The sequence below is a fragment of the Phyllopteryx taeniolatus genome, chromosome 3, assembly GCF_024500385.1.
Source record: "Phyllopteryx taeniolatus isolate TA_2022b chromosome 3, UOR_Ptae_1.2, whole genome shotgun sequence".
Classification (NCBI taxonomy): domain Eukaryota; kingdom Metazoa; phylum Chordata; class Actinopteri; order Syngnathiformes; family Syngnathidae; genus Phyllopteryx; species Phyllopteryx taeniolatus.
In genome coordinates this window covers 15463038-15487389 of record NC_084504.1, presented here as the reverse complement: position 1 = coordinate 15487389, position 24352 = coordinate 15463038, and the positions used below count along the sequence as shown (strand labels likewise).

The 24352-nt window shown below is 43.0% G+C and overlaps 1 protein-coding gene across 4 annotated transcripts in view; it reads left to right on the top strand.

Moving 5' to 3' along the window:
• Positions 1-24352, top strand: part of vps13a (vacuolar protein sorting 13 homolog A) — a 91553-nt gene that overhangs the window by 48740 nt on the left and 18461 nt on the right. For 3 of the 4 annotated variants that reach the window (XM_061767155.1, XM_061767159.1, XM_061767158.1), the window contains 22 exons: positions 4984-5234; positions 6266-6450; positions 6538-6681; positions 6917-7126; positions 7202-7345; positions 9332-9433; positions 11474-11626; positions 11698-11956; positions 12796-12956; positions 13103-13206; positions 13580-13880; positions 13952-14088; positions 15241-15538; positions 15607-15711; positions 16376-16522; positions 18368-18499; positions 18590-18723; positions 19745-19813; positions 20153-20285; positions 21798-21855; positions 21960-22131; positions 22194-22347. In XM_061767155.1, the coding sequence (XP_061623139.1) occupies positions 4984-5234; positions 6266-6450; positions 6538-6681; positions 6917-7126; positions 7202-7345; positions 9332-9433; positions 11474-11626; positions 11698-11956; positions 12796-12956; positions 13103-13206; positions 13580-13880; positions 13952-14088; positions 15241-15538; positions 15607-15711; positions 16376-16522; positions 18368-18499; positions 18590-18723; positions 19745-19813; positions 20153-20285; positions 21798-21855; positions 21960-22131; positions 22194-22347 (3553 nt within the window). The remainder of the gene's footprint in view (positions 1-4983; positions 5235-6265; positions 6451-6537; positions 6682-6916; positions 7127-7201; positions 7346-9331; positions 9434-11473; positions 11627-11697; positions 11957-12795; positions 12957-13102; positions 13207-13579; positions 13881-13951; positions 14089-15240; positions 15539-15606; positions 15712-16375; positions 16523-18367; positions 18500-18589; positions 18724-19744; positions 19814-20152; positions 20286-21797; positions 21856-21959; positions 22132-22193; positions 22348-24352) is intronic. The other variant, XM_061767156.1, reaches the window with a different exon arrangement.

Here is a 24352-nt window from a genome sequence, read left to right as displayed (position 1 = left end):
GACAAACAACCATTCACACTCACATTCACAGCTACAGGCAATTTAGTCTTTAGTCAATCAACCTACCACGCATGTTTTTGGGATGCGGGAGGAAACCGGAGTGCCCGGAGAAAACCCACGCAGGCACGGGGAGAACATGCAACCTCCACAAAGGCGGGGCCGGGATTTGAACCCCGGTCCCCAGAACTGTGAGACAGATGTGCTAAAAAGTCCTTCACCGTCCCGCCCTGTACTTTACTGATATAGTTTGTTTCTGATGACTTAAATTTTTCTCCCTGAATTTGACAAAGGATATCTGTACTTTCTACTTTTTACGTTGGTTGCTTCACAAATCGAGACTATTGGTCTGTCCCCACTTCGTCTGTTGTTTTTATGCAATATTAAACAGTTCAATGTGGAAAAAAGCTCGAACAAATCTATAAACACTCGAAGTCAAGGCAGCCACTATAACGACTGTTAATAGTGTCTTATTGGGACATGCCGCCTCTCCGCCAATGTGCCGAGAGGGCCGACTTCAAAATAAAAGCTCTATATTATCACATTAGACAACTATGTTTAATACATTGGACATCATCCAAGATGGCGCCTACCAGTGTGGTCGCCTCGGTATTCTCTAGTATTGTTTTTGTGTTTTTCGTCCGTCTTTGGAGACCTTACACGATTTACACAAGGGGAGACATGCTAACCATCAAGGAGGCTACTCCGGACTTTCTGTCACCAAATTTAGCAAATCCGCTCAGTTTTTTCCCCCGAGTTACTCACCGGAGCGGCGTCCGCGGTTTTCGGCGCATGGAGACGGAAGCGGCGCCACAGAGGGAAACGGGCCGGCATTCAGGTGAAACTCCGCAAGAGAGGACACAGATTGGCGTTCCCGTCGATCCACCTCGCGAATGTCCGCTCCCTACCCAACAAAATGGACGAGCTTCATCTTCTGTTAAAGACCAGTAAAGACTTCGGACGTTCCGCGGCCATGTGCTTCACGGAGACCTGGCTTTGCGACGCTGTACACGATGGCGCCGTCATGCTTCCCGGCTTCCACATTCATCGAGCGGACCGCGACATGGAATCATCGGGGAAAACAAAGGGCGGCGGGATATGCCTCTATATCAACAAAAAATGGTGTACGGACGTCACGGTGCTCAGCACACACTGCAGCCCGCATTTAGAGTCGCTATTTTTAAACTAAACCATTCTACTCGCCACATGAGTTCGCATCATTCATACTGGCTGGAGTCTACATACAACCTCAAGCTAACACGAACGCCGCACTGCTAACGCTCGCCGAACAAGTCAACGAAATTGAAAAAAAACACCCGGACTCACCCCACATTATTCTCGGGGACTTTAACAAAGCTAAACTCAACCACGAACTCCCTAAATACAAGCAGCACATTGACTGTCCTACCAGGGAAAATAATACTTTAGACCACTGCTACACTATGGTAAAAAACGCATACCGTGCTATACCTCGTGCAGCCCTGGGCTCGTCTGATCACTGCTTAATTCACTTAATACCGACATACAGGAAAGAACTTAAATGCGCGAAGCCTACAGTGAAAAAGTGGACCAATGAAGCCAAGATGGAACTTCAAAGCTGTTTAGACTGCACAGACTGGAGTGTCTTTGAAAATTCAGCTGGCAGCCTGGATGAATATACAGACACTGTCACATCCTATATCAGTTTCTGTGAAGAGGTTTGTGTACCAACAAAATCATTTCGCACATTCAACAACAACAAGCCGTGGTTCACTGCTAAACTTAAGCAGCTTCGCCAAGCTAAGGAGGATGCATATCAGAGCGGGGACAGGGCCCTGTTTAATCGAGCTAGAAACCAGCTGACTAAAGAAATTAACATTGCAAAGAGGACCTATGCAGCAAAGTTGGAAAAACAGTTTAGCGCAAACGACTCTAAAGCGACGATCCCCCCAAGCTGAGAACAATAGCACATTAGCCAACGACTTGAATACCTTCTACTGCAGATTTGAAAAGGACAGTTTCACACCACACACCCACCCGGCCGCACCCGCGACCGCAATCACACCTCTGACTTCTGCGTTAACCATCCATGAACAGGATGTGAGACGGGTCTGAATGACTACAGGCCTGTCGCTTTGACATCTGTGGTCATGAAGTCCTTTGAACGTCTCGTGCTGGACCACCTAAAGAGTGTCACAGGTCCCCTGCTGGACCCCTTGCAGTTTGCCTACCAAGCGAACAGGTCTGCGGATGATGCAATCAACATGGGACTGCACTTCATCCTAGAACACCTCGACAGTGCAGGGACCTACGCGAGGATCCTGTTCGTGGACTTCAGCTCAGCGTTCAACACCATCATCCCTGAACTCCTTTCATCCAAGCTTCTCCAGCTCAGCGTCTCACCTGCCATCTGCCAGTGGATTTACAGCTTTCTGACAGGCAGGACACAGCAGGTCAGGCTGGGGGAGGCCACCTCATCCACACGCAGCATCAGCACTGGGGCGCCCCAAGGTTGTGTCCTCTCTCCGCTGCTCTTCTCTCTCTACACGAACGACTGCACCTCAGCGAACCCAACTGTCAAACTCCTGAAGTTTGCAGATGACACCACTGTCATCGGCCTCATCAAGGACGGTGACGAGTCTGCATATCGACAGGAAGCGGAGCGGCTGGAGCTGTGGTGCGGCCGACACAACCTGAAGCTGAACACGCTCAAGACTGTAGAGATGATCGTGGACTTCAGGAGGCATCCTTCGCCACAGCTGCCCCTCACGTTGTCCAACTGCCTTGTGTCAACCGTCGAGACCTTCAAGTTCCTGGGAATTACAATCTCTCAGGACCTGAAGTGGGCGACCAACATCAACTCCGTCCTCAAAAAGGCCCAGCAGAGGATGTACTTCCTGCGGCTTCTGAGAAAGCACGGGCTGCCACCGGAGCTGCTGAGACAGTTCTACACAGCGGTCATCGAATCAGTCCTGTGTTCTTCCATCACAGTCTGGTTTGGTGCTGCTACAAAAAAAGACAAACTCCGACTGCAACGGACAATCAAAACTGCTGAAAGGATTGTCGGTACCCCCCTACCCACCATTGAGGACTTGCGCGCTGCCAGAACTAAGACAAGGGCGTGCAAAATCTTCCAGCTCCTTCCCTCAGGTAGGCGTTACCGATCAAGGCAAACTAGAACTAGTAGACATTCCAACAGCTTCTTCCCTCTTGCGATCAACTTAAACACCTAACCTATAATTCCATTACAACAAGCAGGCAATTTTTTGACTTGAGTTCGTTGTCACATTTCTGTGGGGCCAATTATGTATTACTCGTGCACTCACTGTAGTTGTCTCGCCATGCTGCACTATTTCCATATCTGTTGTTGACCAATACTGGCCACTCATGCCAGAGTAGCATCTGCTCCATTTGCACACTGATTGAGGAGTATCTGTAACATTTGCACAACCAACATTGTCCCAGATTATCGCACTACTCGTCACTTTAAAACGCATACATTCCTTGACGTCTCAGCGCCTTTTGCACAATGGTCATTGCACCGGACTATTGCAATATTAGTCATTCGAACTGCTCTAAGTGCTAGAGGACTCTGCATCTTTTTGCACAATTGTTTTTTGTCAATGTCTTTATGTCTCCAAAGTGTTCTGTAAATTGACTGTCTGTTGTACTAGAGCGGCTCCAACTACCGGAGACAAATTCCTTGTGTGTTTTGGACATACTTGGCAAATAAAGATGATTCTGATTCTGATTCTGATCAATACCATTTTAAGGTTTTATTTAGAAGTTGGCCCTCTCACCGCATTGGCGGAGAGGTGGCGTGTCACGGTAAGACCATGTACCATGGTGCCGGCCATTAATGAAGCCTTAACCATACGTTCGCCCCGTTGGTGACTGGTGGACTAGGTTGCTAGCACTGCTGCAAATAAAGCACTTTTCATATGCGGCAGTGTCCCCGTTTTAAAGGTAAAAAAAAAAACGCAGACGATCAGGCTCATTTAATCGTGGCGGCCAAAATCACGATCATGATTAAAATGTGTTTAATTGTGCAGCCCTACTTATGTTAAAATTGATCACTGTAATGCTTTGTTGCAGAAGGAGGCCTTATGAGCCATAGAGGAGTGATTTATTTCCACCTCATACATGGGTTTGTCAACTCGTATTTATTGAATTGCTGATGCCTCTAAGACCTTTGAAAAAGAGGTTGGAAATGATAGTGTAATAAATGTATAATTTTCTTAGCATAGGAAATTAGTGATTGAACAGAATTTCTTGGTGCTGTTGTGTTGATGTGATATACAGCGGTATATGATAGCACTGTCAAGTAAAATACCTTCCAGTATTATACTTACACTGGCAGTTTAATTTTCTTGATCATAAAATACATAGAGAATTTGTTCATGAAATATAGCCATGTGGACTCTATAGGTCCTTTGAATAAAAAAAAATAAAAATAGAGAGGTAAATTCAACAGTGGTTGAGTTCTTCATTGGTTGATTGACTGATTGATTGAGATCTTTAGAAGGGAGGAAAAAACAGCTTCAGGTATTCATAAATTATTGTTTCTAATCTGAAAAATCTAATCCAGGTAATTTTTTCAGTTATTTGCTAATTTAGCATTTTTATTTTTTTAGTCATTTAACGACCTTAGCTACGCCTTTGCAAACAAGTTATTTTGAGAGCATTAAAAACCGGAGCTAATGTCAGCGTCCCCCTCCCCCACCCCCCACTCAGGATGAGCACTGTGCAAGTTAATAAAATGGGAAACTATCTTTTTGCAGCTATGTTTTTATTAAAATGGGTATTGTGTGTAATTGACCATAAAAGGTAATTTTTACTTTTTACTTTTAGGATATAACGTCTGTCCTTTTTTTACTTTTACTAAGTAAAATAATTAAATGATTTGTACATCTGTACTGCTACTACATCGTGTGAACCATTTTGCCACCTCTGATCAGTACCAGTGAAACCCTTGGAATAGTTAACTCATGCATTGTCCTGCTTCAGGATGATGGCCATGCGTCCCGGAACAGAAAATAACATGATGGTTGAGGTCAACTACCGGCAGAGCCACGACGGCACCACCTTGGACACAATCGTGCAGGATGTTTACCTCTGCGCTAGCATGGAGTTCCTCCTCACTGTGGCGGACATTTTCCTTAATGCCACTAAGGAGGGCTTCGCTGAGACACCGCAAGCCAAGAATAACCCAGCGTCGGGAGATAAAAACAACGCACCTGCACAGCCGAAGGAATCAAGTGAGTGGGTTAGAGACAAAAACCCTAAAATGTTTATAATTGCCTATAATAATAGTTTAAACCCTAAAGTAACCCAAAAGTATAAGCCCAAAACTCTATAATATAAATTCAAACTCATCTTCCAACAGTCATCCTTCCATACCGCTTATCCTCATTAGGGTTGCGGGTGAGGTGGGGTACACCCTGGACTGGTGGCTAGCCAATCGCAGGACACAAGCATTCACACTCACAGACAATTTAGAGTCTTCAATGAACCCAACATGCATGTTTTTGGAATGTGGACAGAAGCCAGAGCCCCCGGAGAAAAATCCCGAGCCGAGGTTCGAAGGCGGATGTGCAAACCACACCGTGCGACCATCTTTCAACATTACCCTTAAAAATAAATGCCTTACAGATGATTTGATTTTGAAAAATATGCGCTAAACCGTAAAAAGGCCAAATACTACTTTTCTATTGATATTTTATTATGTTTTTGACTCCGTGATCTATAGATCACAAATCTCTAGATACTCTGATTTTTTTTGTGTGTATTGCAAAGGACTCTACCTTTTAATTAGTCACTTGCTGTAGCTTACGTTCAGCAGCTGGCTGTTAGCAGCTGATGAGGTGCTAACTTCCATCTGGACCTTTTTCTGCATCATCTTGAGAAGTTTTCCTCCCTGTTTTCTTAATGAGCCGAAGCTGAATATCGCCCCTCTATGGTAATCTTTCATCACGCTGCTGTCAAGATGGCTGGGTATTAGCTGGTGACCAAGACAAGCTACTCTTACACGAACATGGCTTCTTAGAAGGAGTAGGGTGTTTGCTCGACATCTTAGGGCGTTACAGAAAGAGCATAAAAACACCTGGAGGTGGGAATGGGTGAGTTTTTCAGTGAACAATTGTTTGTTAGGTCCTACAGGAAAAAAAAAATTGTGCATGGGTGAATTTGCTAATGGTAAATCACTAATTCTCTGGGTTCACGTTTTGTCTGAAATAATAAATGACATTGCACATAAATTGTCTTTGTTGATAGTGCATTTTTGTTTCAGTTCCTGCTCCGGCCAGCGTGTCAAAGTCGGAGATCAACGTTGTGGTGCGAAACCCGGAGATCGTGTTCGTGGCCGACCTGACACGTGCCGATGCCCTGGCCTTAGTGATGACCACGCACTGCGAGTTAAACATCAAAAACGATGCAGAGAGTTCAAAGATGACTGCCGTAATCCAAGACCTTAAGGTTGGTGATTTCTTTACCTCATCATGTAGAGCTGGAGAGTGTTTTTTTTGTTTTTTTTCCCTAGAAATATTTTCGCGTCCATTTTAGGTGGTGGCGTGTCCTTTTCTGAGGGAGAAGAGGGTACACAACGTGACCACAGTTCTGCAGCCGTGCCAGGTGTTCTTTCAGAGTGCTCAGTCACCAACATCTCCACAAGCTATGGAGATCTCCATCAATTCTCTCTCGTTCAAGGTTGGTGCTTACTGCTTACGAGGGGTGTACATGTATTCAGAGTTGTTGGTACAGGATATTTGGTAAGCTCATGCTCACCTGTGATCCTTAAAAGGACAAGCGCTATAGAAGATTTATGGCTCGAGTTCATTTTTTTTCTCTCCTAAATTCTTGTATATTTTTATACATACCCATGAATTTCTATCATAAGTTTCCAGCTTCCCGGAATATGGTACTGTCTTACCTCTTTATCCAGGTTTCTCCCATCATCATCAAGACGGTCATCACCATACAGTCAGCCCTGACTCCCACCACAGAGACCACAGAGAAGCTTGAGAGTCCCGTTCCTGTGGACATGTGGTCTAAACGTGACTGGAAGGATCTGAAATTGTGGTTCTTGGATGAGCAGGGAGAAGCAAAAACGCAAGAAGCAGCCTCACTGATCCCACGGGGGGAGTCACTTAAGGTACGAGCTTCTATTGTTGTTAAACTAAAACAACTCTTACCCTTATTTCATGGACTCTCCATCCTTCCTTTGCAGTTGGACATCAAATCAATCTGTGTGACGTTGGAGGCTGGAGTGGGACACCGCACCGTGCCCATGCTTCTGGCAAAGTCCTCTTTCCAAGGGGACGTCAAAAATTGGTCCACTCTTATCAACTTGCAGAGCGAGCTAAATTTAGAGGTACACCCCCCAACTTTGTCTCAAGTCGTCAATAGGGCTGTCACGATAATTACTATATCGACTTATCGTTTGATAAATTAAAACAGACACGATAGTTTTTCCGGACTTGATAAATACTTATTTACGTGTGTATGTTTACATAATTTACGTCATCGACATTCAGGCTCGCAAGTTGCTCACCTCTTCTGTTAAGGCCTCTTTATACTCCCGTGGTTGCGCGGCCGACAACGCCCGCATTGCATCACGTGACCGACGAATTGGCCCGCACGGCCCCTCTGCGTAGCATCACGCGCACACGGCAAAAGTTGTTTCTCCGTGTAGAATGCCGCGGAGATCATCTCTCGTGATTGGTCCGTTTTAGTCACATGCTGTGATGATGTAATCAGAGTTCTTCCCGGTTCCACATAGCACCTACGCCACCGCCCTCTCGATCGATTTTGCAGCATAATTAAACATATCATCTGGTCATCTAGGTCCATTTGTTCTAGCAGACTCTGTTCCACGGTCGCCATAATTGTTGCTTTGTTCCTGGTTACGGAAAGGAAAGGAAAGGAAAAAAGGCTACCGGAAATGGCCTCAAAATGCAGAGGAAACTCCACCCTGTGGCGTCCTAGCCAATACCAGCCGTAGCGACACCCCCGACTTGGAGGTGAACTGCAGCACACATTCAAAACAGCGCGCGTGGGTTGCGCTTGAGTATAAAGGCAAACTGGGCGGCACGGTGGCTGACTGGTTAGAGCGTCAGCCTCACAGTTCTGAGGTGCGGGGTTCAATCCCCGTCCCCGCCTGTGTGGAGTTTGCATGTTCTCCCCGTGCCTGCGTGGGTTTTCTCCGGGCACTCCGGTTTCCTCCCACATCCCAAAAACATGCATTAATTGGAGACTCTAAATTGCCCGTAGGCATGACTGTGAGTGCGAATGGTTGTTTGTTTCTATGTGCCCTGCGATTGGCTGGCAACCAGTTCAGGGTGTACCCCGCCTCCTGCCCGATGACAGCTGGGATAGGCTCCAGCACGCCCGCGACCCTAGTGAGGAGAAGCGGTTCAGAAAATGGATGGATGGATAAAGGCAAACTGCGTGCAGGATAGCCGCAGTGAAGTCAGACAGGTCGCCGTCCGCGCGAGTATAAAGAAGCCTTTAGTCAACATGCTCGCGGCTCTGGGAGGCGGGACTCACACAACACAACACACGCACACACAGGCAGGTTTGTCGAGCTGTTGAGGCAGAGTAAAAGAAAGCATACTCGAAACTAAGTTTTCCGACAGCTGTCTGGTAACTAACTGTACAATTACAGAAAGTTGGAATGGAATAAATGGAATTAGTTGCAAAGTCTAATGCCACAGCGCTGTTGTTGGAACATTTTGGATTCAAGTCAGATGAACGCGGCGAATGGCGATACAATTAACATCAACAACAACAAATTGGTATGTTGAATTTTATGAAGTCGCAACAAAAACAACACAACATAAACCTGAACGTGACAAAATACATTTTAATGAATGACTATAGCTCTGTGCCAAATGTTTGTTTGTTCAAGTGCAACTTTTGTGAACACAACCTGTTTTTACATTTTGTATTCATCTTAAATCATTATGCTTCGGGTATTAAGCTCTGTCATTATATCAGTGGAATAAAAAACATTAACAATATCATCGTTTATACTTTTTGGGAAAATATCTCATCCTAAAAAAAATTATCGTGAGAGGCCTATTCGCCATGGTAACAAAATCCATTAAAAAAATTTAAAAAAAAACATACATGTAAGGTTAATTGAAAACTGTAAATTGTTCATAGCTGTGCATGTGAGCTTGAATATTTGTTTGTCTACATTAACCCTCCGTTGGCTGGCAACCAGTCCAGGGTGGAACATGCCAAAGTCAGCTGAGATAGGCTTTAGCTCACCCATCACCCTAATGATGACAAGCGCTATAGAAAATGGACGGATACAGTAGATGGGACTATTTCAAATATTTCATGAAATGTTTAGGTCCATTACTACAACGAGGTGGTGGGAGTGTGGGAGCCATTGCTGGAGCCTTTAGAGGATGAGACAAGAGATGGTTTCCGACCCTGGCAACTCGAATTCAAGGTAGTCATACACACAGATACATGCGGAAGACAAATGCAGTCATATTTTTTACATTATTGAGTGTAGGGTTGATAAAAATTACAATATTTTTAAAATAAAATTTAATCCATTTAATTGTCATTATTAAAATGTATCACTTACCAGTTGTTCATATACAATCCCCTCCAAAAATATTGGAACGATAAGGTCAATTTCTTTTTTTATTTCTTTTTTTTTGGGGGGGGGGGTCGTATACTGAAGACATTTGGGTTTCAGATCAAAAGGAGAATATTAGACAAAAGTTTAGAATTCCAGCTTTTATTTCGTGGTATATTTCAAAAATAATTATCTAGCAAAGTATTATGTTTAGTTGAAAACACATTCAAATAAGATTTGGAACCAGTGCACCTTCAACATAGCGGGGATGGGGCTCTACTGACTTCAACTCGGGATGTTGTGAGTCAGTAGGGAGAATAGGTTGAAGACCTCCTCAATTCCACCGATACGCCTTCCCATGAGGAAGCAGAGTCTGGGATCGCTGAGGCGGGCTCTCCTATCTCCGGGGTTGAGGTAAAAAAGCTCCTCGGTGGCAAGGCCCCAGGGGTGGATGAGATTCGCCCAAAGTTCCTAAAGGCTCTGCATGTTGTGGGGCTGTCCTGGTTAATAAGCCTCTGCAACATCGTTTGGACATCGGGGACAGTGCCTCTGGATTGGCAGACTGGGGTGGTAGTCCCCCTTTTTAAGAAGGGGAACCAGAGGGTGTCTTCCAACTACAGGGGGATCACACTCCTCAGCCTCCCTGGTAAGGTCTATTCAGGGGTGCTGAAGAGGAGGGTCCGTCGGGAAGTCGAATCTCAGATTCAGGAGGAGCAGTGTGGTTTTCGTCCTGGCTGTGGAACAGTGGACCAGCTCTACACCCTTGGGAGGATCCTCGAGGGTGCATGGGGGTTCTCCCAACCAGTCTACATGTTTTGTGGACTTTCAGAAGGCGTTCGACCGTGTCCCTCAGGGAGTCCTGTGGGAGGTACTTTGGGAGTATGGGGTACCGAACCCCCTGATAACAGGATGTTCGGTCCCTGTACGACCGGTGTCGAGAGCTTGGTCCACATTGCCGGTAGTAATTCGGATTTGTTTCTGGTGAGGTTTGGACTCCGCCAAGGCTTTGTCCCCAATTCTGTTCATAACGTTTATGGACAGAATTTCTAGGCGCAGCCAAGGCGTAGAGGGGGTCCGGTTGGGTGGCCTTAGTATTGCATCTCTGCATCTCTGGATTTTGCAAATGATGTGGCTCTGTGGGCTTCATCAAGCCGTGATATCCAACTCTCACTGGAGCGGTTCGCAACAGAGTGTGAAGCGGTTGGGATGAAAATCAACACCTCCAAATCTGAGACCATGGTCCTCAGTCAGAAAAGCGTGGAGTGGCCTCTCCAGGTTGGGAATGAGATCCTGCCCCAAGTGGAGGAGTTCAAGTATCTTGGGGTCTTGTTCACGAGTGAGGGGAGAATGGAATGGGAGATCGACAGGCAGATGGGTGCATCATCTGCAGTGATGCAGACTTTTTATCGGTCCATTGTGGTGAAAAAGGAGCTAAGCCGCAAGGCAAAGCTCTCAATTTACCACTCGATGTACGTTCCTACCCTCACCTATGGTCACGAGCTGTCGGTCGTGACCGAAGGAACAAGATCCCAGCTACAACCGGCCGAAATGAGTTTCCTCTGCCAGGTATCCGGGCTCTCCCTTAGAGAGAGGATGAGAAGCTCGGTCATCCAGGAGGCGGTCAGAGTCATCACACCGGGAGGAGACCCTGAGGAGGACCCAGGACACGCTGAAGAAACTATGTTTCCCGGCTGGCCTGGGAACACCTCGGGGTCCCCCCGGAAGAGCTGGGTCGAAGTGGCTGGGGAGAGAGAAGTCTGGCTTCCCTGCTAAAGCTACTGCCCCCACGACCTGACCTCAGATAAGCGGAAGAAAATGGATGGATGGATGGATGGATGAACTCAAAACAACCCTAGTTTTTAACTAGTACAGATGAAAAAGATTGTTCCTAACTTGTACCACCAGATGAAAACGAAGCCATTGAAGAATGTTGGGTGGGCAGATGAGGTGGACTACAATGTCCCAGACTACAAGACTGTCATTATGATTAGCAGCAAGGACCAGCTGAACATCACCCTCTCCAAATGTGGACTTGCCATGCTGAGTAACCTGGGCATGGTGAGAACAGAGAATATTTAACAATATGGTATCTCCCTGGATCTTTAACCGCAATTGTTGTATTGCCAAAGGCTTTTGCTGACGCTGCCAAGGAGACAGCCGGATGTTTCCAGAAGGACGAGCCTCCGTTTGTGGTGAAGAACCGCCTGGGCCTGCCCGTCTTCGTCCAGTTCAGCGACATGTTTTCCCCCGTCGCAACCCACAGCAACGACCACACCATCGAGCTGCAGGACGGCCAAACACTCGGGATGGACTATTCTGTAACCACTGAGTCAGACCAGTTCTCTGCTATGATCTCCCTCAGTGAAAAGGACTACTACATACAGCCAAGTACGTTCTACATTCAAGCTAATTGTTTCTTCTGCCATCTAATGGAGGAGCATTTAATTGTTCTACCTGTCTCTATATGTTGCTTGGATGGATGGATTTGTTTAAATCAGAGCCTGAATTTCAAATAAAGTAAAAACTAACTAAAATTTGAATTCAGATATTGCTGAACAATATCTCGTTAAAACATACCAAATAAAATCTTTATAAAATAGCAAACAACAAATAAACTCTATAAAATAGCATAAATTAAGGCAAATTCAACTCCAAGAAATAGTTGTATACTATTTTGTTTCCACTTGTAAGGTAGAGATTACAAAAACGGCACGAGGCTACAGTGGATATAAAAAGTCTACACACCCCTTTCAAATGCAATATTTTTGTGGTGTGGGGGAAAAAGAGACAGATACAAATAATTGGAACTTTTTCCACCATTATTGTAGAATTTGTACAACTCAATTGGTTCATTTTATCTTTTTAGAGTAGAGGTAAAAATAAAAACTGAAATTATCTAGTTGCACAATGGTGCACACCCTCTTACAACTGCCATGTGGGTGTGTTCAGAAGTAACCAATAAAATTCAAGCTCCTGTTAAATGGGAGCCCACACACACCTGCCACCAATTGCCCAAAAAAACAATAAAACAATAAATTTGTATTTACTGGGATAAATTACAAAAACAATAACTTTTTTTTATAATTAACAGATTAACAAAAACTGCTAAATTCACGCATCATATATTACAGGACTCTTGAATATCTAAGTACTTAGTTGGCCTGATTAAAATACTTTGTCCACCCCTGTTGTAAAGGTGGCATTGTGCTGTTTGATCTACTCTCCAGCTCCAGCGGGCCACACGTCAGCCAGCATGATCCCCCTGATCAAGGTGGGACGGAGAATGTACAGCGTCATGCACGAGGTGTCTGGAGTCACCCGCTTCCTGGTGTGTCAGGTATATTCTGTGGAGAGCAGCAAGTACATCAAGATCCGCTCACCTTTCCAGGTACGACAACATGCTTGTTGTTACATATCAGAGAGCATTTACAATTTCTTTTGTTATCCGCTCACCTTTCCAGGTACGACAACGTGCTTATGTGTCTGTTACATATCAGAGAGTATTTACAATTAATTTTGTTCTTGTTTCCTCAGATCATCAATCATTTCTCCATCCCCTTTAAAGTGTTTGATGGCTCGACGTATTTAGGTACGTCGTTACCAACAGAAGAGTTCTGTGTGCCTCTGGACTCATACAGGTAAGTGCACGCACGTTCATATTATACTTGACAATTTGGTCATTAGCTTGGTGCTAAAACAATCCAGAGCATTTTAACAAAATAAATGCTTTTTTCTCACATTTTAAAACAGTTTCCATGTTTCTTAGTAATAGTGTACATGTGACATACGGATCTGTGAATGTGGGGCATGCAGCGGACACATGGTCAAACACAAGTGGCGAGCAGTGCATGTCAGCAGAGACACACTTTGACTCAATTTAAAAATAAATAAATAAATAAAATTCTTCCTCACAAATAAACTGGAATTAATCTCCAGGCCCTATCTGTGACCCAAATGCATGCTCTGCCGATCATGGCATGAGTCAGACCCCGGTTTCTCCTGTCCTCTCAGGTCCGAGCTGAACCTCCAGCCGGTCACGGCGGACGACGGCGACCAGTTTGAGTGCTCGGAGGGCTTCAGCTACGATGACATCAACCTCCAGCAGCCCAAGATGCATATTCAGCAGAGGTGCCACCGCCGCGGAAACCTGGGCGGCGAGCTGACGGTCAACATCGTGCCCGTGAAGGACGCGGTGACGTTCAAGGACACGGGCAGCGTAGGGCACAACTTTGACGTGCCCTTTGTACTTCACCTATGGCCTTGCGTCCTACTCCGCAATCTTCTGCCTTACCCCATCACCTACAAACTTAATGTACTGCTTTACTGGAAGTGTGTAAACATACAAAAAGGCATTCTACTAAGCTGCAGTCTTTTAATCAACAGGACAGTAGCGAGTGTGCCCCAGAGTCCACGCTGGAGCCGGGCCACTCCGCCCAGCTTCACACTGCCGTCATCAACCAGTCCACCCTGGACCTCCGCCTGATTGACTACATCGCTCAAGACTGGTCTGCTCAGTACAGGTCTGACTTCCCGTAGACTTGCATTATTTGCTGTGCAATTTTGATCATGTGGTCTATAAATCATAATCACAAGTTTTTCGCGTTACAAGCCGTCACTTGGTTGATTTTTTTTTTTTTTAACATCTTTTTTTTTTTATTTTTGTTTTTGTGAGCCATGGTCATGATACACTTTCAGCTGTATATTAATGGGACAAACATCCAACCCATCCATCCATCCATTTTCAACACCGCTTATCCTGGTTAGGGTCGCGGGACGCTGGAGCCTATCTCAGCAGACTTCGGGCGAAAGGCGGACTACACCCTGAACTGGTCGCCAGTCAGTCGCAGGGCACATATAGACCATTTGCACTCACATTCACACCGTCACTGAGTGGGAACTGAACCCACGCTGCTTGCACCAAAGTCAGGCGAGTGTACCACTACACCATCAGTGACTATGGGACAAACAATCAAAATTAAACAATTTAATAAAATTAAAATGTTCTTTACCTAAACCTGACAGTTTTCTGACTTTTTTCCTGTCACATTTCTATATAGATTTAATTCACATTATTTGTACGTATTTTTTACATTTTAATTAAAAATATTTAATAATAACCTAAATAAATAAATATACTGTACCTAAAAATTACATTTACCACCTCTTCCCTGTGTCACTGTTCTGTATAATTTGCGTTAAGTTTATTTGGAATTTTATTTACATTTTTAATTTCAATAAAATCAAGATGCTTTCCCTAAAGCTTGTATTTTTCTGTAATTTTCCCATGTTGCTGTTCTGCATAAATGTAATTAGTTATTGAAGATTTTTATTTCATTTATAGTTTCCAAATTAAACTTCACCTTAACCTGCCATTTTCCGCCTTTTTCCCCATGTAAATTTCATTAATTGATTCTGAATTTTATTTTAATATTTGATTTTGAATATAAACATAAGGAAAATATGCTTTACCTAGAGCTGTAATTGATTGACTTGTTCCCACAAGTCACAATTTTGTATGAATTTAATTGCAATTTTATTATTATATATTTTTTAATATTACTCAACACATGATGCAATGCTTACCTATTTGGTCCAACACATACAAAATAAATTTTTTTTTAATGGAATGGATCTTTAGTTTCATTTGTAATAAAGCATCCTGTTTTCGGCAGCCTGTGCAGCGAGCAGGAGGAGATCGCTTTCATTGTGTTTGAGTCCCTACGCGTGGAGGAAGAAGAGGACTACGGCGAGGGGACGGATAGGCGGCGGGCCGAGCTTGACATAGCCGTGCACGTCAAGTATGACCAGGGCCAGACAGTGGTGGCCATCCACTCACCGTACTGGATGGTGAACAAGACAGGAAGGCTGCTGCAGTACAAGGCGGACGATATCCACCGCAAGCACCCGCTGGACTACGAAATGCCACTGCTCTTCTCCTTCAAGCCTCGTTACTTCCTGAAAAACAACAAGGCAAGGGTTGCAAATTATGAAGAATTTAGGTCCTTAAAAGGTTAAAAGCTGTTCCTCACCGCCCTTAGGTCCGTCTCATGATCTCTGAGAGTGACCTCTCCGATGATTTTTCCCTTGACACCGTTGGCAGCTACGGAGATGTGAAATGTAAAGGCCAATATAAAGATTATCTGGTAAGTGTCTTTTTTTTTTTTTTAACTAAACACAAGCAAAGCGCAGGCAGCACCGTGGCCAACGGGTTAGCACATCTTCAGGATTTGACTCTGCGGTGCGAACTGCCTGTGTGGAGTTTGCATGTTCTACCGGTTCTTCGGTTTTCTGCAGGTTTTTCAGCTTTCTCCCACATTCCAAAATCATTGAAGACTAAGAGAGAATAATGGTACCGTAACAGTACGAAAACATAGTTTAAAATGTGTATGTAAAATATGTAAACTGTTTATTTTAAATAATTACATTATATAAATTTTTTATACCATAAATAGAAGCATAGTTTATTCTGTTTTCAAAATTCTATTATGTGCAATCGATAAACAAATTATTTGATAAAATGTATTAAATGTACAGGTAAAATTTTTCATTTTACTCATGTTTTTTTATTTTTTCTACTAAATAGATTTTTAAAAATGCCTACCCCAGGTCAGTAGGTGTGAATGTTGTGTATGAATGGCTGTTGCCCTGCAATTGACTGGAACCAGTCCACGGTGTACCTGCCTTTTGCCCAAAAGGCAGCTGAGAAAGGCTCCAGCTCGCCCGTCCCCCGAATGACAACCAGCACTATAGAAAATGAATAGACAAGCAAAACAGCACTTGATCTATCACTCTACCCTCCTCTGTCAGGTGGGAGTGAAGATCGACAGGACCAGCTTCAGTCTCACTCGCATCGTGACCTTCATGCCGTTCTACATGCTGGTCAACAGAACTAAGCAGACTGTCTTGGTATGTGAGGAGGGACAGGAGAGCTGGACCGCAGTCCCCCCTGAACAGGTGAGAGCCCAGGGTCGATAATGACCTCCCGTCTTTGGGCCATATTATGCTTTTTTTCCAGTTTAAAACAATTCCCAGGGGCCTCATTTATCAAGAGTACATTTGTGCAGAAGTGTGCATTAAGTGCAACTACGAACATATACACAGCAAAGCATGATTTATCAAGTTGGATTTGTGTGTGGGGACGTCTGTAAATGTATGCACATCTCTGACCATGCATTCACACAAAACCTTGTGTTAGAACAGTGAAAGTAAAAATAGAACGCACAAATAGGGTCACCAAAGCCATCTGCACATCCAGCTCCTGTCGTCGCTGGGATATTCAGCGTCTTTTCGCAACCAGCACTCAGCCGAATCATGGCGGCTAGGTTCGATGCAGTTATTTCCTTGGCCCCAATTTACATGCAGTTCCCATACAGACATCACCAACAAGCCGAAATTAACAAGGGTTTCCCAAACATAGTTGGAACCATAGATTGCACCCACATTTCAATTAAAGCACCATCACACCACAAATTCACTACATGAACAAGAAAAGATTTCATTCAATTAATGCACAAAAAATTGGCGACGCACATCGCCTAGAGGAATGCACAATTAATTCATTCTAGAAAGGTGTGCGCCTCCAAGCAGGAGCATGGCTGCTGCACATATAGTGACGTGTCCACAGTAATGCTTACAATGCGGGTATCCATATAAGTTGGCAGTCCTCCTCCGGTTAATTAAAGATAAAGCTGTGACACATTTTGCGGCTGTGAGTTTGTCAAACCATTTTCTTTTTATTTCTGAAACGTCTTTTTTCTCTGATCCACCAGAATTAACAGCAGCGGTTCTCCCATGTCATTTTTCTCTTTTTGTTGGTAACACCTGCATTAATTGTTCCAAACAGTATTTTTGGCTTGTTTCCACTTCTCAGACGAGTACCACAATGTTGGTCTCAGATATAGTCATGTTTCTCTGCCCTCTTTGTCATGATTTCGGAGAGAGAAGTAGTCAATCTGTGCATTCTTAAAGGGATTTCTGTTACCATATATGTTTCTCAGTGCAAAAGAGGCTAAACGTCCGCGAGTGTGGCAGTTTAGCACAGGTGGGATGTATCAACACATTACTTACTGGTATGCGTATGACAAGTGTCTACACGTTATATGAATACAGATTTTTTTTTTCTCTTTTTTTTTTTATACTTACATTCTAAATTTCAGTCCTATGAACAAACTTAGAACCTGTTCTACACACTTTGATAAATGAGGCTCCAGGTTTCTTGACCCTAATCTACCCGCTCGACCAATCAGGAAAGCATACTAAGAAAACAGATAAACACTCTTCCGTACTATAGATGCCTTAACCAGCTCATCTGTTTGGTAGACCATGTTAAAGGAATGATTTAACATCGATAACAGGTTTTGTTTTTGTAGAATTCAAATAAAGTTGTGCCGTTGCACCCTACACAGATGAGATGAATGTGGAAATAGTCATTGAAAATTTCCATGCATTGAAAATCAGCAATGAAATAATGCTAAATCATCAAAATGTCCCCAAACCTTGTGAGTGCGACTAGATTGCCAGCTCTAGTTTAGTCTTACACTTAGTTTATTTTCTGTTCATATATGTTTACAATGTGTTTAAATTTTGTATTTTTGTTAACTTACACATAAGAGAATTTATCGACTTTATAAATAAACTAAATAAAAGTAAAACACCTGATAAACACCTAATAGGATGTTCAACTCCATACAGATGTACACTTACAGTATAGATGTCTCTTTAAAATACTATCTGACTATGCATGTTTCAATAATTACAGGAGTTCCTTTCTTTTTTGTGGTCATATTCTTCATCTATTAGTCCGCCATTCCGTTCTGGCCCGAAAATGATGCCAAGCTTCTGAAAGTGAAAACAGAAGGTTGTCTGTCCCCACCTCGTACCATCAACTTCACACGTCCAGAGAACTGTTTATTGCTGCACTTGGACAACACTGTAAGTTCAATGAAATAGAAGATCAGTTTTACTATTAAAGGAGACATTTTTATATTGTCTACTGTGAGGGTTTTTTTTTTTTTGTCTTAGATGGGCGGGATCATTGTAGATGTCACCGTATCGGAGCACTCGGCCACCGTCCGATTCTCTGACTACCACGATGGTGCAGCACCATTCCTCATCATCAACCACACCAAAGAGCAAGCCTTGCAGTTCTATCAGAGGTGAGACAATGACAGTCAGAAATTTGTTGTTATAGCTTTATTATTATTATTGTGACAAGTGCATCTTCTTTTAAGGAGTCTTGGAAAAAAACCTTTTGACTTTGGCAAGTGTGTGTATCCTGATGGGTAACCCTATATTGTGAATTTTTTTTTTTTCCCCCTTTTTTTTTCTTTGAGTCGGGGGCCTATGCCATCTAATGTGGGCACGGCACACATTCACTTTAAATCAAGAAATACATTGCCCTTTTGGGGATTTCTACATGCCATAAAACTCACCAATTATTGTATGTGTATATTTGAACCCTGGTGAAATATATGTATTTTAGGGGTAACTAACAACCCCACAAACGTTACTCAGTCGGGGCCCCTAGAAAGTTAGGAACAAATTAGCCCCCGACACCAGTTCCACGGGTAGACACGAAATTGGGTGCACAGGTCTATCAGACCAGGATGCACAAAAAGTCTCAAGGATCCATTCCTGAAACTGAAGAGGAAGTCGGACATTTTAGTTTTAAGCAGCCATTTCAACACATGTATTTTGACAAACTTTACCCAAATCAAGCCTAATCGGAAATAGGTATGCTAGATAGATGGGCAATGCTAAATTGCGAAGCATTTAGCCTACCCCATCTAATGTGGGTGGAACATGACATCAAAGTTCGGCAATCATTTGGAAGATTCACCATGAAAAAGGGGGCGCAAGGACCTATTAACCGATGCTTGCAGCTTCAATCGTGGCTGTAGTTTGCAGTGTAAAGTGCCCTCAGAACACAGAACAGTTTAAGTTTAATTACATGTTATTACATGAGAGTGTTTCACTGAATAAGTCATGAGGCCCTACACCTCCAAAATAACAGCGCACGATCAAGCTTATACTGGAGGTCCCTCAATGATAAAAGTGCAAATGATTCAGATGTGTTCTCTTTACAGGAAGTTCTATTTTGTGCACATTTTTCAAGTGTGTTCATAGGTTTTATACACGTTTTCCATGATTTATGTATGTGTGTTGTGGGTCATGCAGCATACAGACAGAGTCCCCATGGGTGCCCAATGAGCTGCTGGACCTCTCTTTCTCAGTGGAGGTGGAAAGGTAGAAAAAGAGGAAAGAGCGTCATCTCTCTCTAATGAGTTTCTATGTGTTAAAATTATCAGTGTCAATTCATGGGAATCTTCCAGCGAAATTGCTTCTCCTGCTTCTTCCAGTGGTTTACTTGTGTTGACTCTCCTTATTTTTCTCTCCATGATTGAATGTTTGAGATAGAAACTTTGGACTGGAGGGTTGCCATGGCAATACATTCTTGATGGCTGGGTTCTGTCGTATTGTCGGTGTTTGTTGTTTGCATGATGCGCTTAACGTCATCACCAATCATCGAGGGAATATTGTTCCACGTGATTTCCAGTGGTTGATGTTTTTTTTTCCTCGGTGCAGCTCTCAGAAGGCAACAGAAGTAGAGGAGGTGGAGGCTGGGAAAGCCGTGCACTACACCTGGACCGAGCCCACGGGATCCCGGGAGCTTTGCTGGAGTTGCGGCAAATACAGTGGGAAGCTGAAGAGCGAAGAGGTGCGTGTAAAACGTACAGTCATTTTATATACAGCCACAGGACACTTCGTTGGATACACCTGCACATCTAAGGACAGCCGCACTCTGAGCGACGTCTTTACTGTACATATATTGTGTGTATACTATGTATATAAGGTGACATGGATTAGCAACATGACAAGATTTCCCAAAAATGACAGTCTGTCTAATTGCTGTCTGGTTGGAATGGCCACCTACAACCTGAGTACAACCAACCAATAATTTTGAAAATCGGTCAATGGGTTCTGGAGAAATTTAGGTTTTTTTTTTTGTTTTTTTTTTAGAAAAAACATTATTTTGGGGAAATGATTGTGAGTAATATCACCTTTAGAAAATCTGGTCAAAAAACACTTTGAAAATAGTAATTAGAAAAAAAAAAAGAAAGCATAACTCCATTATTTCATGTTTCAGTTTAAATAGCCAAGAATAAGCGTGTATAGGCCATAATTTTCCAGGGGTTTCCAAGCCGACGGGTCAAAATTGTTGTGACATTTCAAATGCTGTCACTTGCCCTAAAAGCTCAACTTAAAAAGCACAACGGTAGCGTTATTTGTGAGAAGAGCAGTGTGGGCAGTAGTGGGTCATGTACTTTAGTAATCCGTTGTTTTTCATCAATTTAGTCCTTATGGAGGATTTTAGAGACACTTGAAGTGCTCATTCCATGTTTTTTAGAAAATTCCACAAAAATGGCAGCCACTTGCTACATGCATGTACACAGTCTCTACAATATGTAGTCTTTTCTTTACATTTTATGCTCGCAATTAAAACCCCAATTCCAATTAAGTTGGGACATTGTGTTAAACATAAATAAAAACAGAATACAATGATTTGCAAATCAATGTTCAACCTATATTTAATTGAATACACTACAAAGACAAGATATTTAATGTTCAAACTGATTAACTTGATTGTTTTTAGCAAATAATCATTAACTTAAAATTCTAAGTTAATGATTACTTGCTAAAAACAATAACTTAAAATTCTAAGTTAATAATTACTTGCTAAAAACAATAAAGTTGATCAGTTTGAACATTAAATATCTTGTCTTTGTAGTGTATTAAATTAAATATAGGTTGAACATGATTTGCAAATCATTGTATTCTGTTTTTATTTGTTGAAGTCAATGTCCCAACTTCATTGGAATTGGGGTTGTAGTTTTTTTGTGTTCAAATACTTTTACAATGTGTTTAAAAGTGGGTTTTATTAAGGTTAAATGCATTTAAACTGGGTAGGGTTAACACTATTAAAAATGTTTTTGTTTGTGTTTTTTTATTGGGTCTACCTGTATCGCATATTTTCACCAATTGCGGGTGGGTCTGGAACATATCCACTGCGATTAAGGGGGTTTACTGGAAATGCAATGCAGAATTCAGAAAATGGCATTTCTTGAAAATATGCATTTTGCCTATGTGTCCAGACTTTCAGTTCACACTATATAATATGGTATTGGATGTCATTAGAGAGGTTTCAACCCTCCTTATCTTGAATCAACAGGACCTTCGTGAAGACATGGGGAAGGAAGGCAAACTTTTTGTTATCTCCTTTTACGAAGGTAAAATAAACATTTGCATCTCACACCACACTCATCCAAGCATGCCTGGAAACACAGAAGGGCCTTCCGTGCTCCAAACTGAATGTGTGGGCGTGGTCCCCAAGGTCTCCAGCGTGTGGTGCTGTTCACCGAGGAGCTACGCATCTACAGGTTGCTGTGCGAGAGCGAGAAGGCACAGTTAGCCGAGCAGGAAATCATGCTGTCACTCTACAATGTGGGTTTGTCCCTGGTCAACAACAGCAGCAGCCAGGAGGTCTCTTTCATCGGGATCACCAGGTACATAACTAGGTACCATATCAGGTCGTGTTTTTGTGCCAACCACTGTGCCTTTGTTGCAGTTCGGACGTGGTGTGGGAGCTGAAGCCCAAGAAGAAGAACCGGTGGAAGCCTTTGAGTACCCACGCAGCTGAGATGTTGGAGAGACGCTTCAAAGAGTACATAGACTCTGGACCCATTGACAAAGCCATCGTCCACCTCGACAACAGTTTGCAGGTCAGACATAATAAGGGATGAATTGACACTTTTTTTAACCTATCCTCCGTTATTTGCTCAAAAACACATTTATGCAAATTTTTTTTTTGTGCTCAGGCCGAATATAAAAGTATTGCCTTGGCACCATCTTGTGGCATCTTGGTGCCCGTATGCTGAAGTGAGGGGGGAGCTTAATTTAGATTGGCCAATTATTTAGAAAAACCTTTACATTACAGCTTTCTGTTAAAGGTGATAAGGCAAATAGTGGAGTGTTTTTCAGAATTTTAGGGTGGCCTGTATCCTAATAGAATTCAAAGTATGCAGTGGTGTGCTTTGAGAAATTAGTGACCTGAGTGATACTAACCATCATCCGGATGATATGTTGCTTTGACTTTTGAGCAAAAATTGGAGATGTGAGCACTGTATGGTGGCAGTGAACTCAGTTGAACTCACTTCACCCTAAGCAGCAGTTTTATAGGCACTGAACAATTCATGAAAAAAAGAGGGTTCAAGCTGTTTAATGCCACTGCCAGTTAGTTTACTGTCATACTAAATATAAAACAAAAACAGTTACACGTGTATTTAAAATAGCCGCATAGGTTTGCCTTAGGAAAGTCTTTATAGCTCAATGATTTAAAAAAATGCAAAACACCTTAAACAGGCTAAGAAATAGCTTTGGTATCACAGCGGCTGAAATAAGTCTTTAACACCAGATGTTGGGAGCAACCCATGTAATCCATCATACGAAGAAAGTAGAACAAATAACCTCGGAAATTAATTTGTGTAAAAATGTGAAATGACACAGGGAAAAAGTATTCAACACATGAAGAAAGGAAGGCACAAAAAGGCATGGAAAGCCAAGTCAACACCTAAAATCTATCAATAATCAAACAGCAATCCAGCCCCTTGTCAGTGTAAATGAATATCAACTGGTTCAGTCGTAAATGATGCTCTACAAAAACGTCTCATTGCCAAGGTGTGAGTCAAGACAAAGCTCATGATGGGTAAGAGCAGAGAGCTGTCTCAAGACCATCGCAAACTCGTTATTCCAAAACAAAACGATGGCATTGGTTACAGGCGCAACCTTCTGAACGTTCCAGTGAGCACAGTTGGGGCCATAATACGTAAGTGCAAAGCCAATCATACCACCATAAATTTGTCTCGAATCGGGTGCTCCTCGTAAGATTTCTGACAGAGCGGTGCAAATAATAATCAGAAGATTTGTCCAAGAGCCAAGCACCACCAGTGGAGAGCTTCAAAAAGACCTGGAATTGTCACAAGGAAAACAGTGAGTAATGTACTCTGCCGCCATGGCCTGTATGCATGCTCACCACGCAAGACCCCATTGCTGAAAAAAAAAAACATGTCAAAGCTTGTTTAAAGCTTGCTGAACAACATTTGGACAAGCCAGTTAAATACTGGGAGAATATAGTCTGGTCGGATGAGAGCAAAACGTAACTCTTTGGATGGTATAATGCACACCGCTTTAGGAGGAGAAATTGCACTGCACATCACCCTGAAAACACCATACCAACAATGAAGTTCGGAGGTGGGAACATGGTGTGGGGTCGCTTTTCAGCAGATGTTACTGGTAAACTTCACATTATTGAAGGACGGATGAATGGGCAAATGTACTGAGACATTCGTGACAAATATCTGCTGCTGTTGTAGGAATTGGGCAAACTTACACCATCTACGAGGATGATGAAAATGAAACGAGGGTGGACATTTCAGCAGGATAATGATTCAAAACATACTGCCAAGGAAACTCTCAATTGGTTTCAAAGAAAAAAAATAAAGCTGCTAGAATGGCCCAGCCAATCACCTGACTTGAATCCAATCAAAAATCTATGGAACGAACTGAAACTCAAAGTCCATAAAAGAAGCCCGCGGAACCTTCAAGATTTGAAGAGCGCTTGTGTGGAGGAATGGGCCAAAATCATACCAGAGCAATGCATGCGACTAATTTCTCATACAGTAGGTGTCTTGAAGCTGTCATTGCAAACAAAGGCTTAAATACATACCA